At 41.8% G+C, this 23,274-nt stretch overlaps 1 protein-coding gene across 1 annotated transcript; it reads left to right on the top strand.

The window, feature by feature from the left end:
* The first annotated feature begins 531 nt into the window (after positions 1-531).
* Positions 532-22,111, top strand: LOC139159666 (vomeronasal type-2 receptor 26-like). The gene is made up of 5 exons (XM_070736988.1): positions 532-813; positions 4,395-5,207; positions 9,526-9,753; positions 17,645-17,771; positions 21,216-22,111. Exons 1-5 carry the CDS (start codon positions 532-534, stop codon positions 22,109-22,111), a joined length of 2,346 nt encoding a protein of 781 aa, XP_070593089.1.
* The last annotated feature ends 1,163 nt before the right edge of the window (positions 22,112-23,274 follow it).

The raw sequence follows: 23,274 nt of genomic DNA, 5'->3' as shown, positions 1-23,274 counted from the left end.
CAGTTGAAGATGTCAAGTATTCACTGACAGGGAGGACGTTGTGGTAGATGTTTTTATGAACTATGTTTAAATCAGATCGAAGGCGACATTGCTCTAAGCTATCTAAGCCCAAAATTCCAAGTCTGGTGGAATAAGATATTCTGTTGTGAGCAGAAGAGTGGAGGACTCTTCTTGTGAAATATTTCTGGACTCTCTCAATTGTATTAATTTCACACATCTGGAGAGAATGACAGGGTCATCTGCTGGGTGATTCTACTGAACTCTAACCTTGGAAAGACCTGAGCATCTCCTCTCTGCAAGTGTTTAAGCAAGTTCAAGTTTATACTTTTGATCTGACCTTGAGAATGAGATTGATTCTGTGACTGCATTTTCCCTTCTAGATCGCACACTGCCTTGGTCCCCATGGAGATGAATCAAGACCATCTCAGTCTTATACCTAGTTGCATCCATGCTGTTCTCTAGATCTTCTAAAATTAGGTACAAATCTCCTGCAAATCAATTAACAATGTGACATCTTTCAGGAAAGGATCCATGATGTACTGGAAGCTCCTGTCTTTCCAGAGGGCCATTCAAGAGGTCAACCACAATCGCCTACTATTACCCAACATCAGCCTGGGCTATACCATCCATGACAATTATTTCAATCCAAGAATGACTTCAGCTGTTCTGATGGAGCTCCTTTCAGATGGGGAAGCCAACATCCCAAATTACAGCTGTAGAAAGACAAAAAGTACATTGGCTGTTCTTGAAGGGACTGACTCTGAATACTCAACTCAGATTTCAACCATGTTGGGCACCTACAAAATCCCACAAGTATGTTTCTTTGCAGTTAGATGCTGATTGAATTCTATTCAAAGGCTGTTGGGTGTTTTTGTTTTGTTTTTGCATAAATTTTCCAAAAGAGATTTTTTTTCCCCCTGTGGAAACATAGAAACTAGATAAATGATCAAAGCAATGGAAACTGCAGTTTAATGTTTCCAAATGTAAAATAATGCACTTGGGGAAAATGAATCCTCAATCTGAGTATTGTATTGGCAGTTCTGTGTTAGCAAAAACTTCAGAAGAAAAAGGATTTAGGGGTAGTGATTTCTGACAGTCTCAAAATGGGTGAACAGTGCAGTCAGGCGGTAGGGAAATTAAGTAGGATGCTTGGCTGCATAGCTAGAGGTATAACAAGCAGGAAGAGGGAGATTATGATCCCGCTATATAGAATGCTGGTGAGACCACTTTTGGAATACTGTGTTCAGTTCTGGAGACCTCACCTACAAAAATATATTGACAAAATTGAATTGGTCCAAAGATGGACTACAAGAATGGTGGAAGGTCTTAAGCATAAAACGTATCAGGAAAGACTTAATGAACTCAATCTGTATAGTCTGGAGCAGGGGTCTCCAACCGCCGGTCCGCGGACCGGGACCGGGCCGTTGGGGGTTTTCAGCCAGTCCGCGGCGCCAGGGCCCCCTCGGCCTTTCCGCGCTGCCCACCGCCCGCCCGATTTGCCCCCTCTGCTCCTCTGCCACCTCCTGCCTTTCACCGCAGCTCCTCCCGCACCCGGAACGCACGCCCTGCCCGCCTCACATTTGCCGAGAGGACTTTCGCCCCTGGCTCTCAGCAAGGGGGCTGCATGAGAGGCGGGGCCGGCGGAAGGTGATATTCAATGTCGGGGGCGCACGGGCGGTTTTGCGCGCGCTCCCTATCTCCCTGCTAGCCCACTCGGAATACTGTATTCAAAATAAGAAAAGCCTTCGCCGGCAAAGGCTTTTCTTATTTTGAATACGTATTCCGAGTGGGCTAGCAGGGAGATAGGGAGCGCGCGCAAAACCGCCCGTGCGCCCCCGACATTGAATATCACCTTCCGCCGGCCCCGCCTCTCATGCAAACCCCCTTGCTGAGAGCCCGGGGCGAAAGTCCTCTCGGCAAATGTGAGGCGGGCAGGGCGTGCGCGCGTCACCGCTGAGAAGAACGGAGAGAGAACGAGAGTGAGTGAAAGCAACAGACAGCAAGATAGAGAGAAAGTGAGAAAGAGAGAGTGAGAGAAAGGGGGGAGAGAAAGAGATAGCAAGAGAGAGAGAACAAGAGAGAGAAAGAGCGTGAGAAACAAAACAAGAGAGAAAGAGTGAGAGAGAGAGAAAGCAAAAGAGACAGAAAGAAAACAAGAGAGAGAAAGTGAGAAGAAGAGAGAGAAAGAGGGGGAGAGAGAGAGAAAGAGAGAGGGGGGAGAGAGAGAAAGAGAGGGAGAAAGAGAGGGAAAGGGGGGAGAGATAGCAAGAGAGGGAGAGAGAAAGAGAGAGGGAAAGGGGGAGAGAGGGGGGAGAGAAAGAGGAGAGAAAGGAAGAGGAGAGAGAGAAAGGAAGAGAAAGAAAGAAAGAGGGATAGAAAGAGAGAGAGAGTGAGAGATGCTCAGTGAGCCTTTCTTTGAAGTTGCCTTTCTTTCTTTCTTTCTCTTTCTTTCTTTCTTTCTTGCTCTTTTTCTTTCTCTCTTTTACCTTTCCTTCCTCTATTTCTTTTCTTTCTCCTTCCTACCTTCTTCCCTCCCTCCCTCCAGTCCTTCCTCTCTTACTCTCCCCTTTCATAAGTTTCCTTGCTTCCTTCCTCTGTTCCTGTACCTTCCCTCTTTCCTTCTTCCTTCCTTCCTTCCTTTCCTCCCTTCCTTTCCTCCCTCCATTTCTTGCTTTCCTTTTCCTTCCTCCCTTCTTTCCTCCCTCATTCCCTTCTTTCACTCCTTCCTCTCTTACTCTCCCCTTTCACACCTTTCTTTGCTTCTTTGCACCCTTCTTCTGTTCCTGTACCTTCCCTCTTTCCTTCCTTCCTTCCCACCCTCCGTCCATTCATTCACCCATTCCTCTCTTGATCGCCCCTTTTACGGCGCCGCTGACAGCTAGCTCCCCCCCCCCCACCGGGCCATGGAAAACTGGTCTAGCTGAAAGCCGGTCCCTGGTGCAAAAAAGGTTGGGGACCTCTGGTCTGGAGGACAGAAGGCAAAGGGGGAACATGATACAAACATTTAAATATGTTAAAGGGTTAAATAAGGTTCAGGAGGGAAGTGTTTTTAATAGGAAAGTGAACACAAGAACAAGGGGACACAATCTGAAGTGAGTTGGGGGAAAGATCAAAAGCAACATGAGAAAATATTTTACTGAAAGAGTAGTAGATCCTTGGAACAAACTTCCAGCAGACGTGGTAAATAAATCCACAGCAACTGAATTTAAACATGCCTGGGATAAACATATATCCATCCTAAGATAATATAGAGAAAATAGTACAAGGGCAGACTAGATGGACCATGAGGTCTTTTTCTGCCTTCAGACTCCTGTGTTTCTATTTTTCTATGAAATAATAGGGAATGGTGAGATTATGGAAGAATCAAGAGTGACACAGTGGTCCAGGCTAATGAAGCAATCTGAGTATATAGTGGAGATCTAGTCCAGATTAGTGTCTAAAGTAGGCTGGAGGAAAACCCTTTCTCTGATGGGACCAATCAGGGGAGATGAGCAGAGTCTGTAACTATCCCACCAATTGACCTTCTTGGCAGTAAGAATCAGAGAGTCAGATGTGGAGGATTGGAAAGATTTGAGAGGATTGTCCAGCACAGGAATCCAGTCACCATATACAAACACCTAGGTCAGGGGTAGGCGAAGTTGGCTCTTCTATGTTTTATGGACTTCAACTCCCAGAATTCCTGAGCCAATCATGTTAGCTCAGGGATTCTGGGAGTTGAAGTCCACATGTCATAGAAGAACCAACTTTGCCTTTCCCTTACCTAGGCTATCTTGAAACATCTGTAACAAAGGACTCAACAGTCAAAGGACTAAAGTGGCTTTTTCCACAGTTGGACAGCTCCTATACTGGGATATAGAGCTGAACTATTCTCTCTTGTAAACTTGTTTTGAATAATTCTGTCCTGTCCTCCCAGCCCTTCATACAATGGTGCCTAAAGTCTTCTTCATCAAGGATAAATAGACCTTACATCTTCCAGCTTCTTATCATATTAATTTGCTCTCCTCTAGTTTGTCAATGTCCTTCCAAAAAATTAGGGTCTGATTTTTAGCTGATATTTAGGGAACAAAATGAAAGGGAACTGTACCTTCTGTTGACTTTGCCACAACATGTTCATTGATGTCACCCAGGACTGCAATGGAATTTTCTTTGTGGACCATGATGTACTGGAAACTCATGGTCACTTTATGATCCAAGATTTGTTTTCCATATGCTTTCTTGCCAGTAAGAAATGGGGAAGGGGAGAGAGAACAAGCTATATTCATGTCTTTAATTGTTTTCTACTCAAAAATAGAACAGCATACAATCGTTATAATTGTTATACTAATTTTTGGGTCATACATAGTTTGACAGTCAAGTCACGCAAAATAAAATGACCCTCTTTATTTTTTTTTCAGGTCAGTTATGCTTTTGCTTCACCATCACTCAGTGATAAGACCTATTTTCCTTTTTTCTATGAGTCAGTCCCCAAAGAAGGTGTCCAGAACCCGGGAATTATCACATTGCTTCAGTATTTTAAATGGACATTGATTGGTCTTGTTGTTGCTGACACCAACAATGGAGAGCAGTTCACCAGGACTTTTAAGCCAGTGCTCACCCAGGTTAATATTTGTGTTGTTTTCTCCCAAACGATTACACTAGATAGCAAAAAAATGATGCTTAATTCCCTAAATTTCCTTCAGTGGAGCCAAGTCAATGTCTATCTTTATTATGCTGAAGCTCTGTCCTTCATAGAGGGAATATACATTATACAACATATTCTTGGATCCCTGATAAAGCCCAGTGTTGGGAAAGTCTGGGTCACAACTGTTTTGTGGGACCTCACATTTGAGATGACATATTCTCCCCTAACTTTCAAATACACCCATAGCGTTTTTTCCTTTCTCATCCAGACCGAGAAAAGAACAAAATACGATGATTTTGAATCTTTTTATCTTCTAATGAAGAAATTTGCAGATGATGCTTTTCTCTGTTCCTATGCAAAGCATCCTTTGGCTGTGAAAGGCTGGACCAGATGCCGAGAGAAAGAAGAAACTGAAATCCTGCCCCAAGGAATGGTTGAAAGAATCTTAACTTTAGACACTTACAACATCTACAGTGCTGTGTGGAATGTTGCAACCTCCATAAATGCTGCATATTCATCCCTCTCCAAAAGAATGATGACATCGCACAAGACAAGGTTGGACTCTGAAAAGCTGAAGCCATGGCAGGTATTTCTTTTTGTGTGTGTCATACAGAGACCCCTCCACAGATTATTCCAGGGTTTTGGTCGCATTCTGTTGGTTGTCATTTTGGGGAAAATGTTTGAGTTGGATCTGAGTTGAGTTGGAAGTCTTTGAAGGTTGTCTTTTCCTTAGAACTTCTGCCTGCCCAATTAGGTTCTTCGGGTTCTCTTTCTTCATAGTTCTCAAAGGTGGTGTTTCTCAATTAAAAAATAAACCTCCTTCTTTGGAACAGCATCCCACCAATGGTTGGGGTAAAAGGTTTTTTAAAATATTTTTCGTCACTCATACAAACATGCAATAATATATTCCGTCAATCAATGCAATACAATAATTCATATCTGTTTATATTCGGTATTCATCATCCATCAAATGCTGCCTCCTTTTGATTTTATCACCTAGATTACCAAAAAGATTGTTCTATTTCCCTATTCAAATTTATAATAATAATAATAATAATAATGATAATGATAATGATAATGATAATGATAATGATAATGATAATGATAATGATAATGATAATGATAATGATAATGATAATGATAATGATAATGATAATGATAATGATAATGATAATGATAATGATAATGATGATGATGATAATGATAATAATTATTATTATTATTATTATTATTTATTAGATTTGTATGCCGCCCCTCTTCGCAGACTCGGGGCGGCTCACAGCAGTAATAAAAACAATATACATTGACAAATATAAGAATTCAAAATCTAAAATAACACTTGTACATTTAAAAATCTAAAAGCAAAGAACCCCAATATAAAAAACATACATACAGTCATATCATGCACTAAAACTACATAGGGAGGGGGAGATGTCTCAGTTCCCCCACGCTTGACGACAGAGATGGGTTTTAAGGAGTTTATGAAAGGCAAGGAGGGTAGGGGCAGTTCTAATCTCTGGAGGGAGCTGGTTCCAGATGGTCGGGGCAGCCACAGAGAAGGCTCTTCCCCTGGGTCCCGCCAGACGACGGGACCCGGAGAAGACCAACCAACAGCCGGGGTGGCGCAGCAGGTACAGTGCCTTACTGCAGGCCACTGAAGCTGACTTGTAGATCTGAAGGTCAGCGGTTCAAATCTCATCACCGGCTCAAGGTTGACTCAACCTTCCATCCTTCCGAGGTGGGTAAAATGAGGACCCGGATTGTGGGGGCAATAGCATAGCTCTGTTTAAAAAGTGCTATTGCTAACATGTTGTAAGCCGCCCTGAGTCTAAGGAGAAGGGCGGAATAAGAATTGAATAAATAAATAAATAAATAAATAAATAAATAAATAAATAAATAAATAAATAAATAAATAAATAAGCAAGCAAGCAAGCAAGCAAGCAAGCAAGCAAGCAAGCAAACAAACAAACAAACAAACAAACAAACAAACAAATAAACACTGTGGGACCTGACCGGTTGCTGGGATTCGTGCGGCAGAAGGCGGTCTCTCTGTCTTTAAAATGCTATTAGCTAATACATTCTGTAAGCTACTTTCACTCATCAAATATATTTAGCCATAGTGCTTCAATCATCTCCATACATCCTTATTTGTTTCATGTATATTTCTTAATCTTTATTTTATAATAATTGCTCTTTAAAAAGAAAAAAACAAATTACTTATCTTCAAACATTAAATATCAATTCATATCAACTAAATCCTACATTATATCTAACCATAGCAATAGCAACACTGGGGAACAGTCAAAGCTATATCAATTCCAAAGGCATAAATCAACTTAATTTCTTTCATTGCTTATTCATTTTATTATATCTTCCTTTCTCAAATCAAACATATTCAACTATAACATAATAAACTTTAAAAACATATTGTTAATTAACATATAATATGTTAATTAGCAGTAACCTAATTAATAAGAATTAATTCTTATTAATTCTTATTAATTAATAAATAAATAAGAATTCCCTTTGAACAATAACAAAAAATTAACAAAATATTCCATATAACACCATTCTATTTGTTTTCTCACTGTTTCATTATAGTACCCTACTCTATTTATGTTTTTCACTGTAAGCCCAGTGTAATCATAGTGCCTGTTTAATTCACCATCCATCTTTCCCACTCCTTTCTCCCCCATCCATCTTTGTTTCTTTCCCACTTTAATTGCAAACTTTAAAAGCCAGTATAAAAATTTGTGTCACCAAATAAAGACTGAATGCACCAATTATCTCATCCATCAAGAAGAAAACCTTTTATGAATAAAGTCCATCTGCACCTTCTATAAAACAAATTTATTTATTTATTTATTATATTTATTTATTTATTCGATTTTTATGCCGCCCTTTTCCTTAGACTCAGGGCTGCTTACAACATGTTAGCAATAGCACTTTTTAACAGAGCCAGCCTAGTGCCCCCACAATCCGGGTCCTCATTTTACCCACCTTGAAAGGATGGAAGGCTGAGTCAACCTTGAGTCAGTGATGAGATTTGAACCGCTGACCTACAGATCTACAGTCAGATTTTACAAAAGAAAACACTAGAAAGACATTACTGTCGGTTCAGGAAGATTGCGTGCAGTTGAGCAAAAACATAGTAATTTTGGTCTCTCTTTATCGAATTCCTATACTGTTCTTGCGGATTTAAATAGTAAGGATGTTGGAGATATTAGCAAGGCCCCTCAGGCAGAGAATGAGGGGATATTCAAAGGGGAAGTTGTTGTAAATGTCACCAAACCATCAAGTGCAGTTAGTAGAAATAAAAAGAGGACACATTTTCTTGTGGGTGATTCGACTGTTAGAGGTGTTGATTTGGGACAGAGTAAGGACGTGGTGAAGGTGCTGAGGTGTCTCCCAGGGGCCACTGCCAGCAGGGACAGGAGGAGGATTACAAACATTGTCAAGGCTGTGAGTAAAGGTAATAACATTGATGTAGTGGTGCATCTTGGCACAAATTATTTGTCCCAGAGAAATGTCAATGTAGTAAAAAGAGATTTTCAAAAGATATTGACAAAATTGAACGGGTCCAAAGACGGGCTACAAGAATGGTGGAAGGTCTTAAGTATAAAACGTATCAGGAAAGACTTAATGAACTCAATCTGTATAGTCTGGAGGACAGAAGGAAAAGGGGGGACATGATCGAAACATTTAAATATATTAAAGGGTTAAATAAGGTCCAGGAGGGAAGTGTTTTTAATAGGAAAGTGAACACAAGAACAAGGGGACACAATCTGAGGTTAGTTGGGGGAAAGATCAAAAGCAACATGAGAAAATATTATTTTACTGAAAGAGTAGTAGATCCTTGGAACAAACTTCCAGCAGACGTGGTAGATAAATCCACAGTAACTGAATTTAAACATGCCTGGGATAAACATATATCCATCCTAAGATAAAATACAGAAAATAGTATAAGGGCAGACTAGATGGACCATGGGGTCTTTTTCTGCCTTCAGACTTCTATGTTTCTATGTTTCTATTACACAACTTAAAACCATCTCTTTCTATTGGACCTTATGGACTATGTGCTTACCTCTTTAAAAAGCTCTCCACAACTCTGACGGAACCTCTAAGCATAATTTTTAATGAATCTTTCAGAACTAGTTCTTTACTTAAACTATGGTCACTAGCAACAGTCATCCCCATCTTCAAAAAAGGAGATCCAAGTAACGTCGAAAATTGCAAACCAATCTCTTTGGGTTGTTTCACTTGCAAAGTCATGGAATCAATCATAAAACAATCCATTACACTCCATCTTAAAACCAATAGACTACTTTCCAACAAATAATTTGGCTTCAGAAAAAAATTATCCTGTAATCTGCACCTCCTATATTCCAAGGCAGATAAGTTTTTTTATAGCCGACAACTATAATCTATAAGTGTAACATATTTTTGCTGATAATGAAAAGGAAGGGAGACTACTATAGATATAGATATATAATCTTATGTATAATATAATCCTATATATAAATATCTTATCTAATAAAACAGATGAGAGAGAGAGAGACAATAGATGATGAGAGAGAGAGGATTGATAAGAGATGAGAGAGAGAGAGATAATCTAGATAGAGGCCATAGATAAGGAAGATAGATATGTTTGTGAGAGAAAGATGAGAGAGAGAGAAATGTGGGGGAGGAGATAGAGAAATTTTAGCAATAAAATTATTTCTTATGTAAGATGTTATGGTGAATTTTTTTTCTCTTCTTCCTCCCTGCCCTTATATGAAGCAGAGAAGTGCAGGATCTCTTCACTTATAACTCAGAAGTTGCCTCCTGCAACTTCATTAGTCTGGGAATGAATTAATTTGAATAATGTCAAAATAGCTTTCTTTATGTTTTATTTCTCATTCAAGCTTCACCCCTTTCTCCAAGCCATCCAGTTTTTCAACTTTTCCACAAACAGAGTGTATGTGGGTGAGAATGGAGAGCTGGCAGCTGATCTTGATCTAGTCAACTGGCTGAAGTTTCCTAATCATTCAGTTGTCAGTATAAAGTTTGGGAGTTTCTCCAGACAGGAGTCCCTGGAGCCCAAACTCAGCATCAACCAACAGGCCATTGTGTGGCCCAAATGGCTCAAACAGGTAAAGCAGATCACTGGTTATACTTCCTCAAATATCTCTTAATTCTCAGACAGCTCTTTCTTTCCTCCAAAATCCAGATTTTATTTTATTTTATTTTGTTTTGTTTTGTTTTGTTTTGTTTTGTTTTATTTTATTTTATTTTATTTTATTTTATTAATTTAATTAATTAATTAGTTAATTTATTTATTTTTCAAACATGTACAAGATAACAAGTACTGGTATATGTTGTGGCCCATCCAGGCCCTACGCAGCTGGTCATGGATCCCAAGGATCAAGAGATGGGTGTGGGCTGTTACCTTAGGCCCATGTACCTGGTACCTGATTCTGATAGCAAGGAGGTCAGAAAGGATGTGGTGTCAGAGGCTGAAAGCCAATCAGGGCCTTCTGCATCTCCCAAGGTGCACATGAGTGACTCAGAAGAAGATGGGGAGCCTCTTCTTAATGCTAGGGTATGCAGAGTTGCCAGAAGGCACGAATGGCTAAACAAGAGGAGGTCTCTGCCTGAATAGATCTCTAGAACAATTGGCCAGGCCCTTAGACTATTTAAGGTTGAGCCATGTGATGCTTCAGTGCAGAAGTCAACTTTCATTACGTCCCAGATGTCCACTTGGATTTCTCTTTTGGGATATTATTATTTCAATGATGAATTATGAACTGGGGAGTTGGTTAATTCTCTCCAGGCTTTCTGCCAACTCAGATTGAGTCAGTTAATGAAAGCTGTGTGAGCAAAGAAAATATCTGTTGGCAATGTTCCCTCTAATTTTTTTTCGGTGTGGGCAGAAAAGTATAGCGGCATAGAAGTATATATAAATAGATAGATAGATAGATAGATAGATAGATAGATAGATAGATAGATAAGAAAAAAATTCCCTTCTTTTTTATTAAAAAAAATTAATAATAAAACAAAACCAAAATCTATTACTATTATTACTATCTTCTCCTCTTTTTCCATCCCTGTCTCCTCCCCCCCTTGTGTGTGTGTGTGAACTCTTGAACCATTTCCAATAACAGGTGAGCTATTGGAAATGGTTCAAGCGTTCACACACACAAACACACACACACACACAAACGGCTGGGGTTTTTTTTCTCTGTTATTATTTGGGTGCTTTTTACCATATGCTTTAAATCAAGAGTCATTTCTCTCGCTTTCTCTCTCCCCCTCTTGCTCTCTCTCTCTTTTTCTCACTCTTTCTATCTCTCTCCCCCTCTTGCTCTCTCTCTCTCGTTTTCTTTCTCTCTTTCTATTTCTCTCTCTCTCTCTCTTTCTTTCTCTTCTCTCTCTTGCTATCTCTCCCCCCTTTCTCTCTCTCTCTCTCTTTCTCACTTACTTTCTCTCTCCCTCTCTCTCTGTCAGCGAGGGGGCTGTGAGAGCTCTTTCTCCGAGCACTTGGGGAACGCCTGCCCTGCCTCTACTGTAGCCCCCTTGCTGAAAGTCCGGGACGAAAGCGCTCCCAGCGAGAGGAGCGGGGCGGGCATTCCTGAAGCGCACGGAGAAAGCTCTCTCTCGCAGCCCCCTGGCTGGGAGCGCTTTTGTCCCGAGGAGAAGCCGCAGCGGCCACTGCCACGGGAGAACTCTCGCCGCAAGGCAGGAGGCGGCGGAGGAGGAGAGGGGGTGGATTGGGTGGGCGGGAGGGCAGCGTCGAGAGGCCAGGGGCGTGAAGGGGCCAGAGGCACTGTGGGGAGGCAGGGGTGGTCACGGCTCCCTTTCCTCCTACTACCGGCACCTCCCCACCCCCGCACATACACACCCGCGGGCTGGCAGAGGGATGGGGAGTGCGCGCCCATGGAAAAGGGTGCACGGGGGGCTATTTTGGGGCACATGTGTGCGCACGCACGCAACTTACAGGGAACGCTGTCTGTGAGTTTTGGTTTCTCTTTTGTGGTGATGGAACCAGAGGGCTTTCAGAAGATGCTTGGGTTTTACCAGATTCGCTTATACACAGTTCAGTGGAGTCCCTGGTATCAGCCTGGAATATGGCCGCAAGAGAGGATTGCGCTTTTGCAACCTCTCTGTGGCAGTAGACCCTGGAAATCCCCTTGGTTTACTGAGGAACTTGGGGGATGAAACACTGGAAGAGATGTCTAGAGACGCACTAGAGCAGAGGTCCCCAACCTTTTTTGCACCAGGGACCGGCTTTAAGCTAGACCAGTTTTCCATGGCTCGGTGGGGGTGGGGTGGGAGAAGTAGGACCTTCCTAACTCCCCCCCCCAGCCAAAATCACAAAGCCAGGCAGCCCCCAGCCGCCAAAGGAGCCTCCTGATTCTCCCCGCCCTTCTGTCCCACTCATTGCCCGTGTCTGGCAGAAGCTGCTGCCCGAGTGCTCTTGGCCGGCGGGATTCAAAGTGCTGGGGTGGGGGGTGTCCCGACAGCCCCCCCCAGTGCTTCACCTCCCGCTGGGACACCCCCCACCCCAGCACTTTGAATCCCGCCGGCCAAGAGCACTCGGGCAGCAGCTTCTGCCAGACACGGGCAATGAGCGGGACAGAAGGGCGGGGAGAATCAGGAGGCTCCTTTGGTGGCTGGGGGCTGCCTGGCTTTGTGATTTTGGCTGGGGGGGGAGTTAGTAAGGTCCTACTTCTCCCCCCCCCAGCCAAAAACTCAAAGCCTATCTGCTGGATACGGGCTTTGAGTGGGACAGAGCGGCGCGGAAGCCTCTTGCAGCAGCTGCCACAGCCACCGGCTTCCGCGCCGCTCGTCCCACCCATCGCCCGTATCCAGCAGAAGCTGCTGCCCGAGTGCTCTTGCCCAGCGGGAGGCGAAGCACTGGGGCGGGTGGGCTGTCGGGACACCCCCCACCCCAGCACTTTGAATCCCGCTGGCCAAGAGCACTTGGGCAGCAGCTTCTGCCAGGATTCAAAGTGCTCCGCCCCCCTCCCAGCCTCCGGGCCGCCGCTCGGCTGTCATTTTGTAGAGAAGCGAGAAGCGGATGAAGAGCTGGATGCTGGAGGTGGCGGAGGAAGGTGAATGTGGCCAGGAGGCTGGGAGGGGGGCGAAATATGGGAGGAGGAGAGAGGCAGCCTCCACGTGAGCTCTGACCAGGCGCAGGGCCGCGGAGCTAGCTGTCAGCGGCACCGCGGACTGGCTGAAAAACCCCAACGGCCCGGTCCTGGTCCGCGGACCAGCGGTTGGAGACCTCTGCACTAGAGGAATAGTAAATCTGAATCCGACCAAACACTTGTAAGAGCTCATATTGAGACTTGTCCAGAGGCACCCAGGGTAACAAGACACATGTATTATGCCGCCCTGATTGCCTCAGCAGAATCTCACCCAGCTGCCCTGTTTAGGATGACTTGCTCCCTCCTTAACCGGTGTGTGTGTGTGTGGGGTTGACATATCCTTGCAGGGCAGTGGTGAGGATCCTTTCCAGCTTTATTATAATTGATTGGTTGGTTGATTGATTGACTTTGGGTTTTGCCAATTAGATTAGTCTGTAGTTATAGAAATGGCTAATAATTACCGTATTTTTCGCTCCATAAGACGCAGTTTTTTTCCTCCCAAAGTAGGAAGAAAAATCAGCCCCGTCTTATGGAGCGAAGATGCAGGCAGGGAGGGGCGGGGGAGGCTGCGAACTCGGAAGTGCCATCCCGCCGGCTGGCTGGCTAGCTGCTGCCTGGCCCCCTCCCTCCCGGAGGAGGGTCTCCCTCCGCACCACCAGCGGCGCTCCCCCCGCCAGCCAGCCAGCCAAGCCCCGCGCCCGCCGGAACTGGCTCCTCGCTCTCCCCCCGCCGCCCGCCGCGTTTGCAGGAGGTGGGGAGGGTCGGGCGGCCCGCCAAGGCCAGGAGGGACGCCGCTGCCCCCCCTTCCCTCTCTCCGCCCGCCGCTGCACCTCTTTGTTGCTCTCACTCACTCTCATTCTCTCTCCGTTCTTCTCAGCGGTGACGCGCGCACGCCCTGCCCGCCTCACCTTTGCCGAGAGCACTTTCGTACCGGGCTCTCAGCAAGGGGGTTGTAGGAGAAGCGGAGGCCGGCGAAGGTGATATTCAATGTCGGGGGCGCACGGGCGGTTGCACACGCTCCCTATCTCCCTGCTAGCCCACTCGGAATATTCAAAATAAAAAAAGCCTTTGCCGGTGAAGGTTTTTCTTATTTTGAATATTCCGAGTGGGCTAGCAGGGAGATAGGGAGCGCGTGCAACCGCCCGTGCGCCCCCGACATTGAATATCACCTTTGCCGCCGGCCCCGCCTCTCCTACAACCCCCTTGCTGAGAGCCCGGTACGAAAGTGCTCTCGGCAAAGGTGAGGCGGGCAGGGCGTGCGCGCATCACCGCTGTGAAGAACGGAGAGAGAACGAGAGTGAGTGAGAGCAACAGACAGCAAGATAGTGAGAAAGAGAGAGTGAGAGAAAGGGGGGAGAGAAAGAGAGAGGGGGAGAGAGAGAAAGAGAGGGAGAGGGAGAAAGAGAGTGGGAGAGGGGGGAGAGATAGCAAGAGGGGGAGAGAGAGAAAGAGAGAGGGAAAGGGGGAGAGAGGGGGGAGAGAAAGAGAGAGGGAGGGAGAGAGGAGATAAAGGAAGAGGAGAGAGAGAAAGAAAGAGAAAGAAAGAAAGAGGGATAGAAAGAGAGAGAGAGTGAGAGATGCTCAGTGAGCCTTTCTTTGAAGTTGCCTTTCTTTCTTTCTTTCTTTCTTTCTTTTTCTCTCTTGCTCTCTTGCTCTTTCATTCTCTTTTCTTTCTCTTGCTTTCTTTCTTTCTCTTGCTTTCTCTCCTTCCTTCCCTCCTTCCATTTCTTTCATTCCCCCTCTCTATTTTTATTTCTCTTTCATTTTCTTTCTTTCTCTCTTTCTTGCTTTCTTTCTTGCTCTTTTTCTTTCTCTCTTTTACCTTCCCTTCCTCTATTTCTTCTTTTCTTTCTCCTTCCTACCTTCTTCCCTCCCTCCCTCCCTTCAGTCCTTCCTCTCTTACTCTCCCCTTTCATAAGTTTCCTTGCTTCCTTCCTCTGTTCCTGTTCCTTCCCCCTTTCTTTCTTTCTTTCTTTCTTTCTTTCCTTCCTTCCTTCCTTTCCTCCCTCCATTTCTTGCTTTCCTTTTCCTTCCTCCCTTCTTTCCTCCCTCACTCCCTTCTTTCACTCCTTCCTCTCTTCCTCTCCCCTTTTTGGCTCAAAATATTTTTTTTTCTATTTTCCTCCTCTAAAATCTAGGTGCGTCTTATCAGCAGGTGCGTCTTATAGAGCGAAAAATACGGTACTAAGTCTGTAAAAGTAAAAAGTTGAGGCTATAAATTTTATTTTGCTTTTTTAAAATAGTTTTTATTAAACTATATCAAACGAAAAAAGACAATACAATACAAAAAACACAAACATCACAAAATTAACAACAACAAACGTTTAAGAAATAATATATAAACTTATACTTTATACTTTATGAGGAGGAAAAATAAATCATTCTCTATTACAATAGTCAATATCCATACAACAATATTTATATAAAATATTTTCATCTTCTGGCTTGGATATTCGGTGTCCTTTTATTTGTCTTGGTTATTGTTATCTTATCTATAAATCTACCATTTTCTTACTGCCTTAAGTTAAATTTATATTAAATATTTAATATCCTAAAAATACTTACTTTACATATATATTACATAGATATATAATGAATTTAAATGTATTGTTCAAGAATTCCTTTACTGAGTGTTATTACATATATTATTTTTTAATTTTCTTTCCTTTTTGCAAACCATTCATAAAAATAATTCCAATTTTTTTTAAAAAAAATATTTTGTAATAGTCGGTGTCTTCTTTATTTCTTACTTTTAAGGTTAGTGCATCTGCCTCTTTTTTAATTTATAGGCTAGCCATCTGCCTGGCTTATTCACCTGTTCAAAATAATTTTGTTTGGCTAATTTAATTTTTTTGGGCTATATCTTCCTGAACTAAGAGATTTATTTTGTGTTTTAACAATTCTCTTTCTTCTTTTATTTTTCCATTTTCTGGGTCATTTTGAAGTTTCTTTTCTAAATCATTTAACTCATTTTGATTCTCTTTCAATTGGTTAGTTTTCAACTTATTTTTTCTACTTGTATAGGCAATCGTCAATCCTCTGACAAAGGCCTTTGTCGTGTCCCAAGTATTCTGGATTATTATATCTTTATTTCAATTTATGTCTAAAAAAATTTCTAGTTCTTTCTCGATATATAGCTTATAATCTTTTTCCTCTAATATTTTAGTGTTCATTGTCCATCTATATTTTTTTAACATTTCCTCCCTCAATTGTAAGTGAAATTGGGTTGTGGTCCACCCAGGAATTAGGTTCAATTTCGATTTCTAAGATGTCCTTTTCTAGTACTATTTCCGTCCATATCATATCGAGTCTGGACCAGGACTTATGTGGGTTAGAAAAGAAAGTATCATCTTGTTCATCTTGATGTTTTTCCTTCCATACATCTTTTAATTTAAATTCCTCAACAATATCATTACATTCAGTGGGTAATTCTTTTTTCCGTCTGTTTTTTTCCTTTCCTCTATAATATTTTTCTATATTTGCTATCGCATTGAAATCACCTACTGTACAAAATTTTCTTTTCCATATTTAATTATTTTTTGATGCAAATTTTTATAAAATATTTTTGATTGGTATTAGGTGCATACATCACGATAAGTAATCTTTTTCTCCCCAGTATCAATTTCTATCATTAACATTCTTCCTTCCTCATCTCTGTATATCATTTAAGGATTTAACCAATCTTTTACAAAAACTGCAACCCCTGTCTCTTTTTTCCCCCCATCCCTAGGAAATTGTTTTGTATTGAATGGCTGTCAGAGCTGGCACCTCCAAGGCAAGCTCATAAAACCGGCTTGCTTAGAGATGGCTGGCATTCTGCATTAACTACAGCTTGAGCTAAATATTTATTTATTTATTTTATTTATTGTTAGAGTTGAAAGGGACCATGAAGGCCATCGAGTTCAACCCCCTGCCCAAGCAGGAACCCTATAGTACACCAGCCAAGTGGCAATTCAATCTTCTCTTAAAAAGGTCCAGAGTGTTGGAGTTCACAACGTCCGCTGGTAGGTTGTTCCATTGGTTGATCGCTCTGACCGTCAGGAAGTTCCTCCTTATCTCCATGTTGAATCTCTCCTTGGTCAGCTTCCAGCCGTTGTTCCTCGTCCGGCCCTCTGGTGCCCTGGAGAATAAAGTGATCCCCTCCTCTCTGTGACATCCCCTCGTATACTTGTAGACTGCTGTCATGTTCGCTCTGGCCCTCCTTTTCTCTAAACTATCCATGCCCAGTTCCCTCAGTCTCTCTTCGTAAGTCTTGGTTTCCAATCTCTTAATCATCTTGGTTGCTCTTTTTTGCATCTTCTCCAGAGTTTCAATGTCTCTTTTGAAGTGTGGTGACCAGAATACAGTACTGAATACAGTACTCCAGGTGTGGTCAGACCAGGGTGTAGTAGAGTGGTATTAAGACTTCCCTGGTCTTGGAGTGTATTCCCCTGTTGATACAGCTTAGGATTGTGTTGGCTTTTTTAGCTGCTGCTGCACATTGTTGGCTCATGTTTAGTTGATTGTCCACCAAGTCTCCGAGGTCTCTTTCGCAGTCGCTACTGCTAAGAGGGGTTTCTCCCAGGTTGTATGTGTGTCCAGGGTTTTTCTGCCTAGGTGAAGGACTTTGCTCTTGTCGATGTTAAACATAATTTTGTTGGTGTGGGCCCACTGTGTTAGTCTGTCTAGGTCTTTCTGTAATTTGAGCCTGTCTTCTAGGGTATTGGCTACCGTGACTCTGATTCCTTTGTTATGCTGATCTAACAAGACCAAGAAAACCCATCCCTGGTTTAGAATTAAATGTAAGATATGTATTTATTTATTTCTATGGCACCCTTCTCCAGGTGACTCAGGGCGGCAAAGGTTACATTCTGTCTTTCATTTCCTTTGCCTTGATGTTTTCTCTTCTGCTCAGCCCCTGCCTCCTTCCAGGTGTGTGGAAAGCTGTCCTCCTGGATTTATGAAGGTGGCTCAGGAAGGGAAGCCCATCTGCTGTTATGATTGTCATATTTGTGCAGAAGGAACGATCTCCACCGTGGAAGGTAGGTGAGGCCAAGAGAAACTCACCAGGTTTACCAGGGGGAGAATTAGAACCTGATATTAAATATATATATATATAAATATATATGTTTCAGGATGATGTTCTGGAGACCTCAGCTACAAAAAGATATTGACAAAATTGAACGGGTCCAAAGATGGGCTACAAGAATGGTGGAAGGTCTTAAGCATAAAACGTATCAGGAAAGACTTAATGAACTCAATCTGTATAGTCTGGAGGACAGAAGGAAAAGGGGGGACATGATAGAAACATTTAAATTTGTTAAATGGTTAAATAAGGTCCAGGAGGGAAGTATTTTAATAGGAAAGTGAACACAAGAACAAGGGGGCACAATCTGAAGTTCGTTGGGGGAAAGATCAAAAGCAAAATGAGAAAATATTATTTTACTGAAAGAGTAGTAAATCCTTGGAACAAACTTCCAGTAAGATGTGGTTGGTAAATCCACAGTAACTGAATTTAAACATGCCTGAGATAAACATATATCCATCCTAAGATAAAATACAGATAATAGTATAAGGGCAGACTAGATGGACCATGAGGTCTTTTTCTATGTTTCTATGTTTCAGGATCCAATCTGATTCAGTCACCAAGACCACAGGTTTATTCTTCCAAGCTGTTCTATGCGTACCACTGATCAGCCAGTGGTAAATGAACACTCCTTGTTGTTAATTTGAGTCTACGGAGAGGGGCGGCATACAAATCTAATAAATAATAATAATAATAATAATAATAATAATAATAATAATTATTATTATTATTATTATTATTATTATTATTATTATTATTATTATTATTATGAATTATTTGTCCCAGAGAAATGTTAATCTAGTAAAAAGAGATTTCCAATGTCTTAGAGTGGACTGGGCAAAATAACTAATTCAGTGACTTTCTCAGACGTGTTACCAGTTTGTGGTGAGAAGGATAAGACAACTTGTATCGCAGAGTTTAATGTGTGGTTAAGGCAGTGTAGTAAACCTGAAGGTTTTGGCCATGTTAGTCATGATGTCAGTAGGTGGTCTAATAGAGAGTTATTTAAGAGGGATGGTTTGCATCCATCATACAGAGGTACCCAGGTGCTTGGTAAGGAGTTCAGAACTTTTTTGGACAGGCATGTAAAGGGGACAGAGATGTAACTGATGTGGATGATTTCTGTCCCCAACCAATGAGGATAAATTGGTTTGTTGAAGTTTATGAAAAGGCAGCTGTAGATGAAATAGATGTAGTTTTTGATGCTAATGGGCAAACAAATAATGATAATAATGTTCTTTGTGTGATGTGCACGAATGTTTGAAGTTTGAGCAACAAGCTCTGTGAGTTAATGGCCATAATATCTAGAGACAATATGGATCTGGTTGCCATAACTGAGACATGGTTTAAAGACTCCAATGAATGGGAAATATCCACACCAGGATATACATTGTATAGGAAGGATAGAGAGAAGGGGAGGTGGAGTAGCCATTTATGTTAAGGAAAGTCTAAAAGCAACACTAATTCAAAAGGATGGAGACTCTACTCAAAAAGAGGGTAAATCAGCACCTAAAAGCCAATAACTGATTGGACCCAAACCAGCATGGCTTTACTGAGGGCAAATCATATCAGATTAATCTCATTGGGCCCCTAATTTTTCTTACAGGCTATGTCACAAAGCTGGTGCCATTGATATTGCCTATCTGGACTTCAGCAAAGCCTGTGATACGGTTCCACATAAAGAGCTGATAGGTAAATTAGTGAAGATTGGACTTAATTCCTGGATTATTCAGTGGATTTGTAGCTGGTTGAAGTGTAGATATCAGAGTGTTGTTGTTAATAGCGAGTATTCCAAGCAATGTGCCACAAGGGTCTGTTCTGGGTCCTATTCTTTTTAATATGTTTGTGAGTGACATAAGAGAAGGTTTTGTATGGAAGGTTTGCCTATTTGCCGATGACTCTAAAGTGTGCAATAGGGTTGATATTCCTGGAGGCGCTGCAATACCGCAAATGATTTAGCTTTACTAGATAAGTGGTCAAAGCAATGGAAACTGCAGTTTAATGTTTCCAAATGTAAAATAATGCACTTCGGGAAAAGGAATTCTCAATCTGAGTATTGTATTGGCAGTTCTGTGTTAGCAAAAACTTCAGAAGAGAAGGATTTAGGGCTAGTGATTTCTGACAGTCTCAAAATGAATGAACAGTGCAATCAGGCAGTAGGGAAAGCAAGTAGAATGCTTGGCTGCATAGCTAGAGGTATAACAAGCAGGAAGAGGGAGATTGTGATCCCACTGTTTAGAGTGCTGGTGAGACCTCATTTTGAATACCGTGTTCAGTTATCAAAAAGATTTTGATAAAATTGAATGTGCCCAAAGAAGGGCTACAAATATGGTGGAAGGTCTTAAGCATAAAACGTAACAGGAAAGACTTAGTGAATTCAATCTGTATAGTCTGGAGGACAGAAGGAAAATGGGGGACATGATCAAAACATTTAAATATGCTTAATGGTTAAAATAGGTTCAAGGGGGAAGTGTTTTTAATAGGAAAGTGAACACAAGAACAAGGGGGTGCAATCTGAAATTTGTTGGGGGAAGGATCAGAAGCAATGTGAGAAAATATTATTTTACTGAAAGAGTAGTAGATGCTTGGAACAAACTTCCAGCAGACGTACTTGATAAATCCACATTAACTGAAGTTAAACATGCCTGGCATAAACATATATCCATTCTAAGATAAAATACAGGAAATAGTATAAGAGCAGACTAGATGGACCATGAGGTATTTTTCTGCTGTCAATCTTCTATGTTTCTATGTTTCTAATTCTTCAGTTCCTAACAAAATCCCCCACTTTTGCATTCATAAAGAAGATAAAATTTAGTTTCCACTCTCAACCATCAATCCCAGAATAATTGATTAGAAAATAGACTAAAAAATTCTGATTGTGGTAAAACGAATATATAGAAGTTATACAAAATTGACAGATTAAAAAATGAGAAATGAGCAATGAAAACATAGAATGATTTTTTTCTTTTTAAAAAAAGGATTTTTCAATGAATGAAATCTATTTCAAAAAAGTCAATTAATACAGATTTAGGAAGAATCAAGTTGATGAGGGGAAAGTGAGAAGTGGAGAGAAACTGAAAGGAAGATATTTTTCCAACTTTCAGGATCAATACATGTTTTTTAGCTTGACTGTATCTAGAGAGTTATGAAACCTGCGATAGACAACCATTGATGGAACATGGCTTCCATCAATGAATTTCTTCTGTCTATGTTACTTCTTAAAAGAAATTTCCTCATTCATCACCAGATGTTTACATAAATAGCTTCCTTCATAGTTTGCTTTTCTGGCTTCAGGATAGCTATATCTTTTGCAAAATTCTAAACCACAATGAGATATTGTGAAGCAATCAGTATGGATACATTAGGACAATGTTCTTCTTCTTCATGGTCTTTGCAGATGCAGAACAATGCACTAGATGTCCTGAAGATCAGCATCCCAATAAACATCGAGATCAATGTATCCCTAAAAGGATCAATTTCCTCTCTTACAAAGATGATTTAGGAATCATCCTGGCTTCCATTGCCATGTTTTTGGCCATAACCACAGGTTTTGTATTAGGAATCTTCATTAAATTTCTAAACACTCCCCTAGTCAAAGCTAACAATCGGGATCTCTCCTTCATCCTTCTGGTCTCTCTCCTGTTTTCCTTCTTGATTTCCTTCCTCTTCATTGGCCAACCCACCAGAGCCACTTGCCTTCTCCAACAAACAGCTTTCAGCATCATTTTCTCAGTTGCTGTGTCTTCTCTCTTGGCCAAAACAGTCACAGTGGTATTGGCCTTCCTGGCCACAAAGCCAGGAAGCAGAGTGAAAAGATGGTTGGGAAAGAGTTTGGCCAATTCCATCATCCTTTGTTCTTCCACTGTTCAAGCTATAATTTGTTCCATCTGGTTGGGAGTGTCTCCCCCATTTCCTACTTCTGATAAACAATCTCAACCTGAAGAAATAGTTCTGCAATGCAATGCAGGCTCTGTTGCCATGTTTTATGTTGCCCTCGGATACATGGGCTTCCTGGCTGCTATCTGCTTCACGGTAGCTTTCCTGGTCAGGAACCTTCCTGGTGTGTTCAATGAAGCCAAGTCGATCACCTTCAGCATGCTGGTCTTCTGCACTGTTTGGGTGTCATTTGTGCCCACCTATCTGAGCACGAAGGGGAAGTACATGGTGGCTGTACAGGTTTTCTCCATCTTGGCCTCCAGCGCTGGCCTGTTGGGTTGCATCTTCATCTCTAAGTGCTACATCATTCTGCTAAGGCCACATCTGAATACAAAAGAACATCTTATGATTAAATAAATATTTTAAAAAAATTATTGTTTATATTTATTATTTATAACTATTAGGGAGTTATGTCTCAAGAATATCACTTGGTGTTCTGCCGGCGTGTTTCAGCTGCCCGTAATTACAGGGTAATTAGTCCAGGAAGACACACACCACACGAAAAAAGAAAAACCCAAAAGTTTTTATAAACAGAAAAACAGAAACAGTTCCCTTTTTAAATGTCAAAGGGATTTTCTGGTACACACAAGGCACAGGTGAAATGCAATCCAATTGCCCACCCAATAACTAGGAAATTGAGTCCAATTCTAAACTCCAGAGAGTCCACACACACAATCCTGAACAGCAAAAAACCACGATCTTGAAAAAACCATGAATCAGATAAACTACCATGAGGCTAACACGCCAGGCTGCACTTTTATCTGTAGCACTAATTACAGCAGCCCCACCCAACCACAGGTGGCCTCATTTTCTCTTGTAATAATCCTTCAGTTGTTGTCTCCTATGCCTCACTCTATGCATGCGTGGATGTGTCATTAATTCTTGTTCAGAATCCAGGGATGATACAGATGATTGATCTCCTCCTGGGCTGTCTGCCAAATTCCTCTCTTCCCTGTCACTCATGCTTCCTTGGTCAGAGGAGACAGATTCTACTGGAAGCAAAACAGGCCTACGGCATGTGGATGTCTCCCCCACCTCCACATTGCTTGGGGAAGGAGCTGGCCCAGAGCTAACCACAACACTTGGTAAATTTAAGTAACAGTATTTGATAATCTAATGGTTCTAAGACAATGAACCAAGAGCTCAGGTTGTGATAGACATATGTTACTTTTAAATAAACACTATTTAGCCCTTTGTCTTTCCTTTATTTTTAAGCATAGAGAATCTCTGTGAATGAAAACTTGCATAAACTCTGGCAGTCAGGTTCTGAAGGGAATGAAAAACCAGCCAAACGCAAAGCAATTATGATATATAGGCACATGGTTATAAGACCCTTTCCTTGTTTTTATGCAGTACAACAGAAGCCATGATCATATCACTGGTGTCTGCTTGAACCACAAATGATTTAGTTGGTTCTGGGTGTTTAAACACTGGCTCCTTGGCAAATCAGGATTTCAAGTGCTCAAATGCTTGCTGACACTCAATCATTCATAACACTGGGTAACCCAGATGTGGGGTTT

The sequence above is a fragment of the Erythrolamprus reginae genome, chromosome 2, assembly GCF_031021105.1.
Source record: "Erythrolamprus reginae isolate rEryReg1 chromosome 2, rEryReg1.hap1, whole genome shotgun sequence".
NCBI classification, from domain to species: Eukaryota; Metazoa; Chordata; class Lepidosauria; order Squamata; family Dipsadidae; genus Erythrolamprus; species Erythrolamprus reginae.
Note: the sequence above shows the minus strand (reverse complement) of the source record. Positions and strands in the feature narration are given on the sequence as shown.

Bases quoted from the DNA above. Each gene is read 5' to 3' on its own strand.
- LOC139159666 (XM_070736988.1), top strand. From the start codon at position 532: ATGATGTACTGGAAGCTCCTGTCTTTCCAGAGGGCCATTCAAGAGGTC. The intron at 9,754-17,644 runs GTAAAGCAGATC...TCTTCTGCTCAG, and splicing joins GGCCCAAATGGCTCAAACAG to CCCCTGCCTCCTTCCAGGTG. The intron at 17,772-21,215 runs GTAGGTGAGGCC...TGGTCTTTGCAG, and splicing joins AACGATCTCCACCGTGGAAG to ATGCAGAACAATGCACTAGA.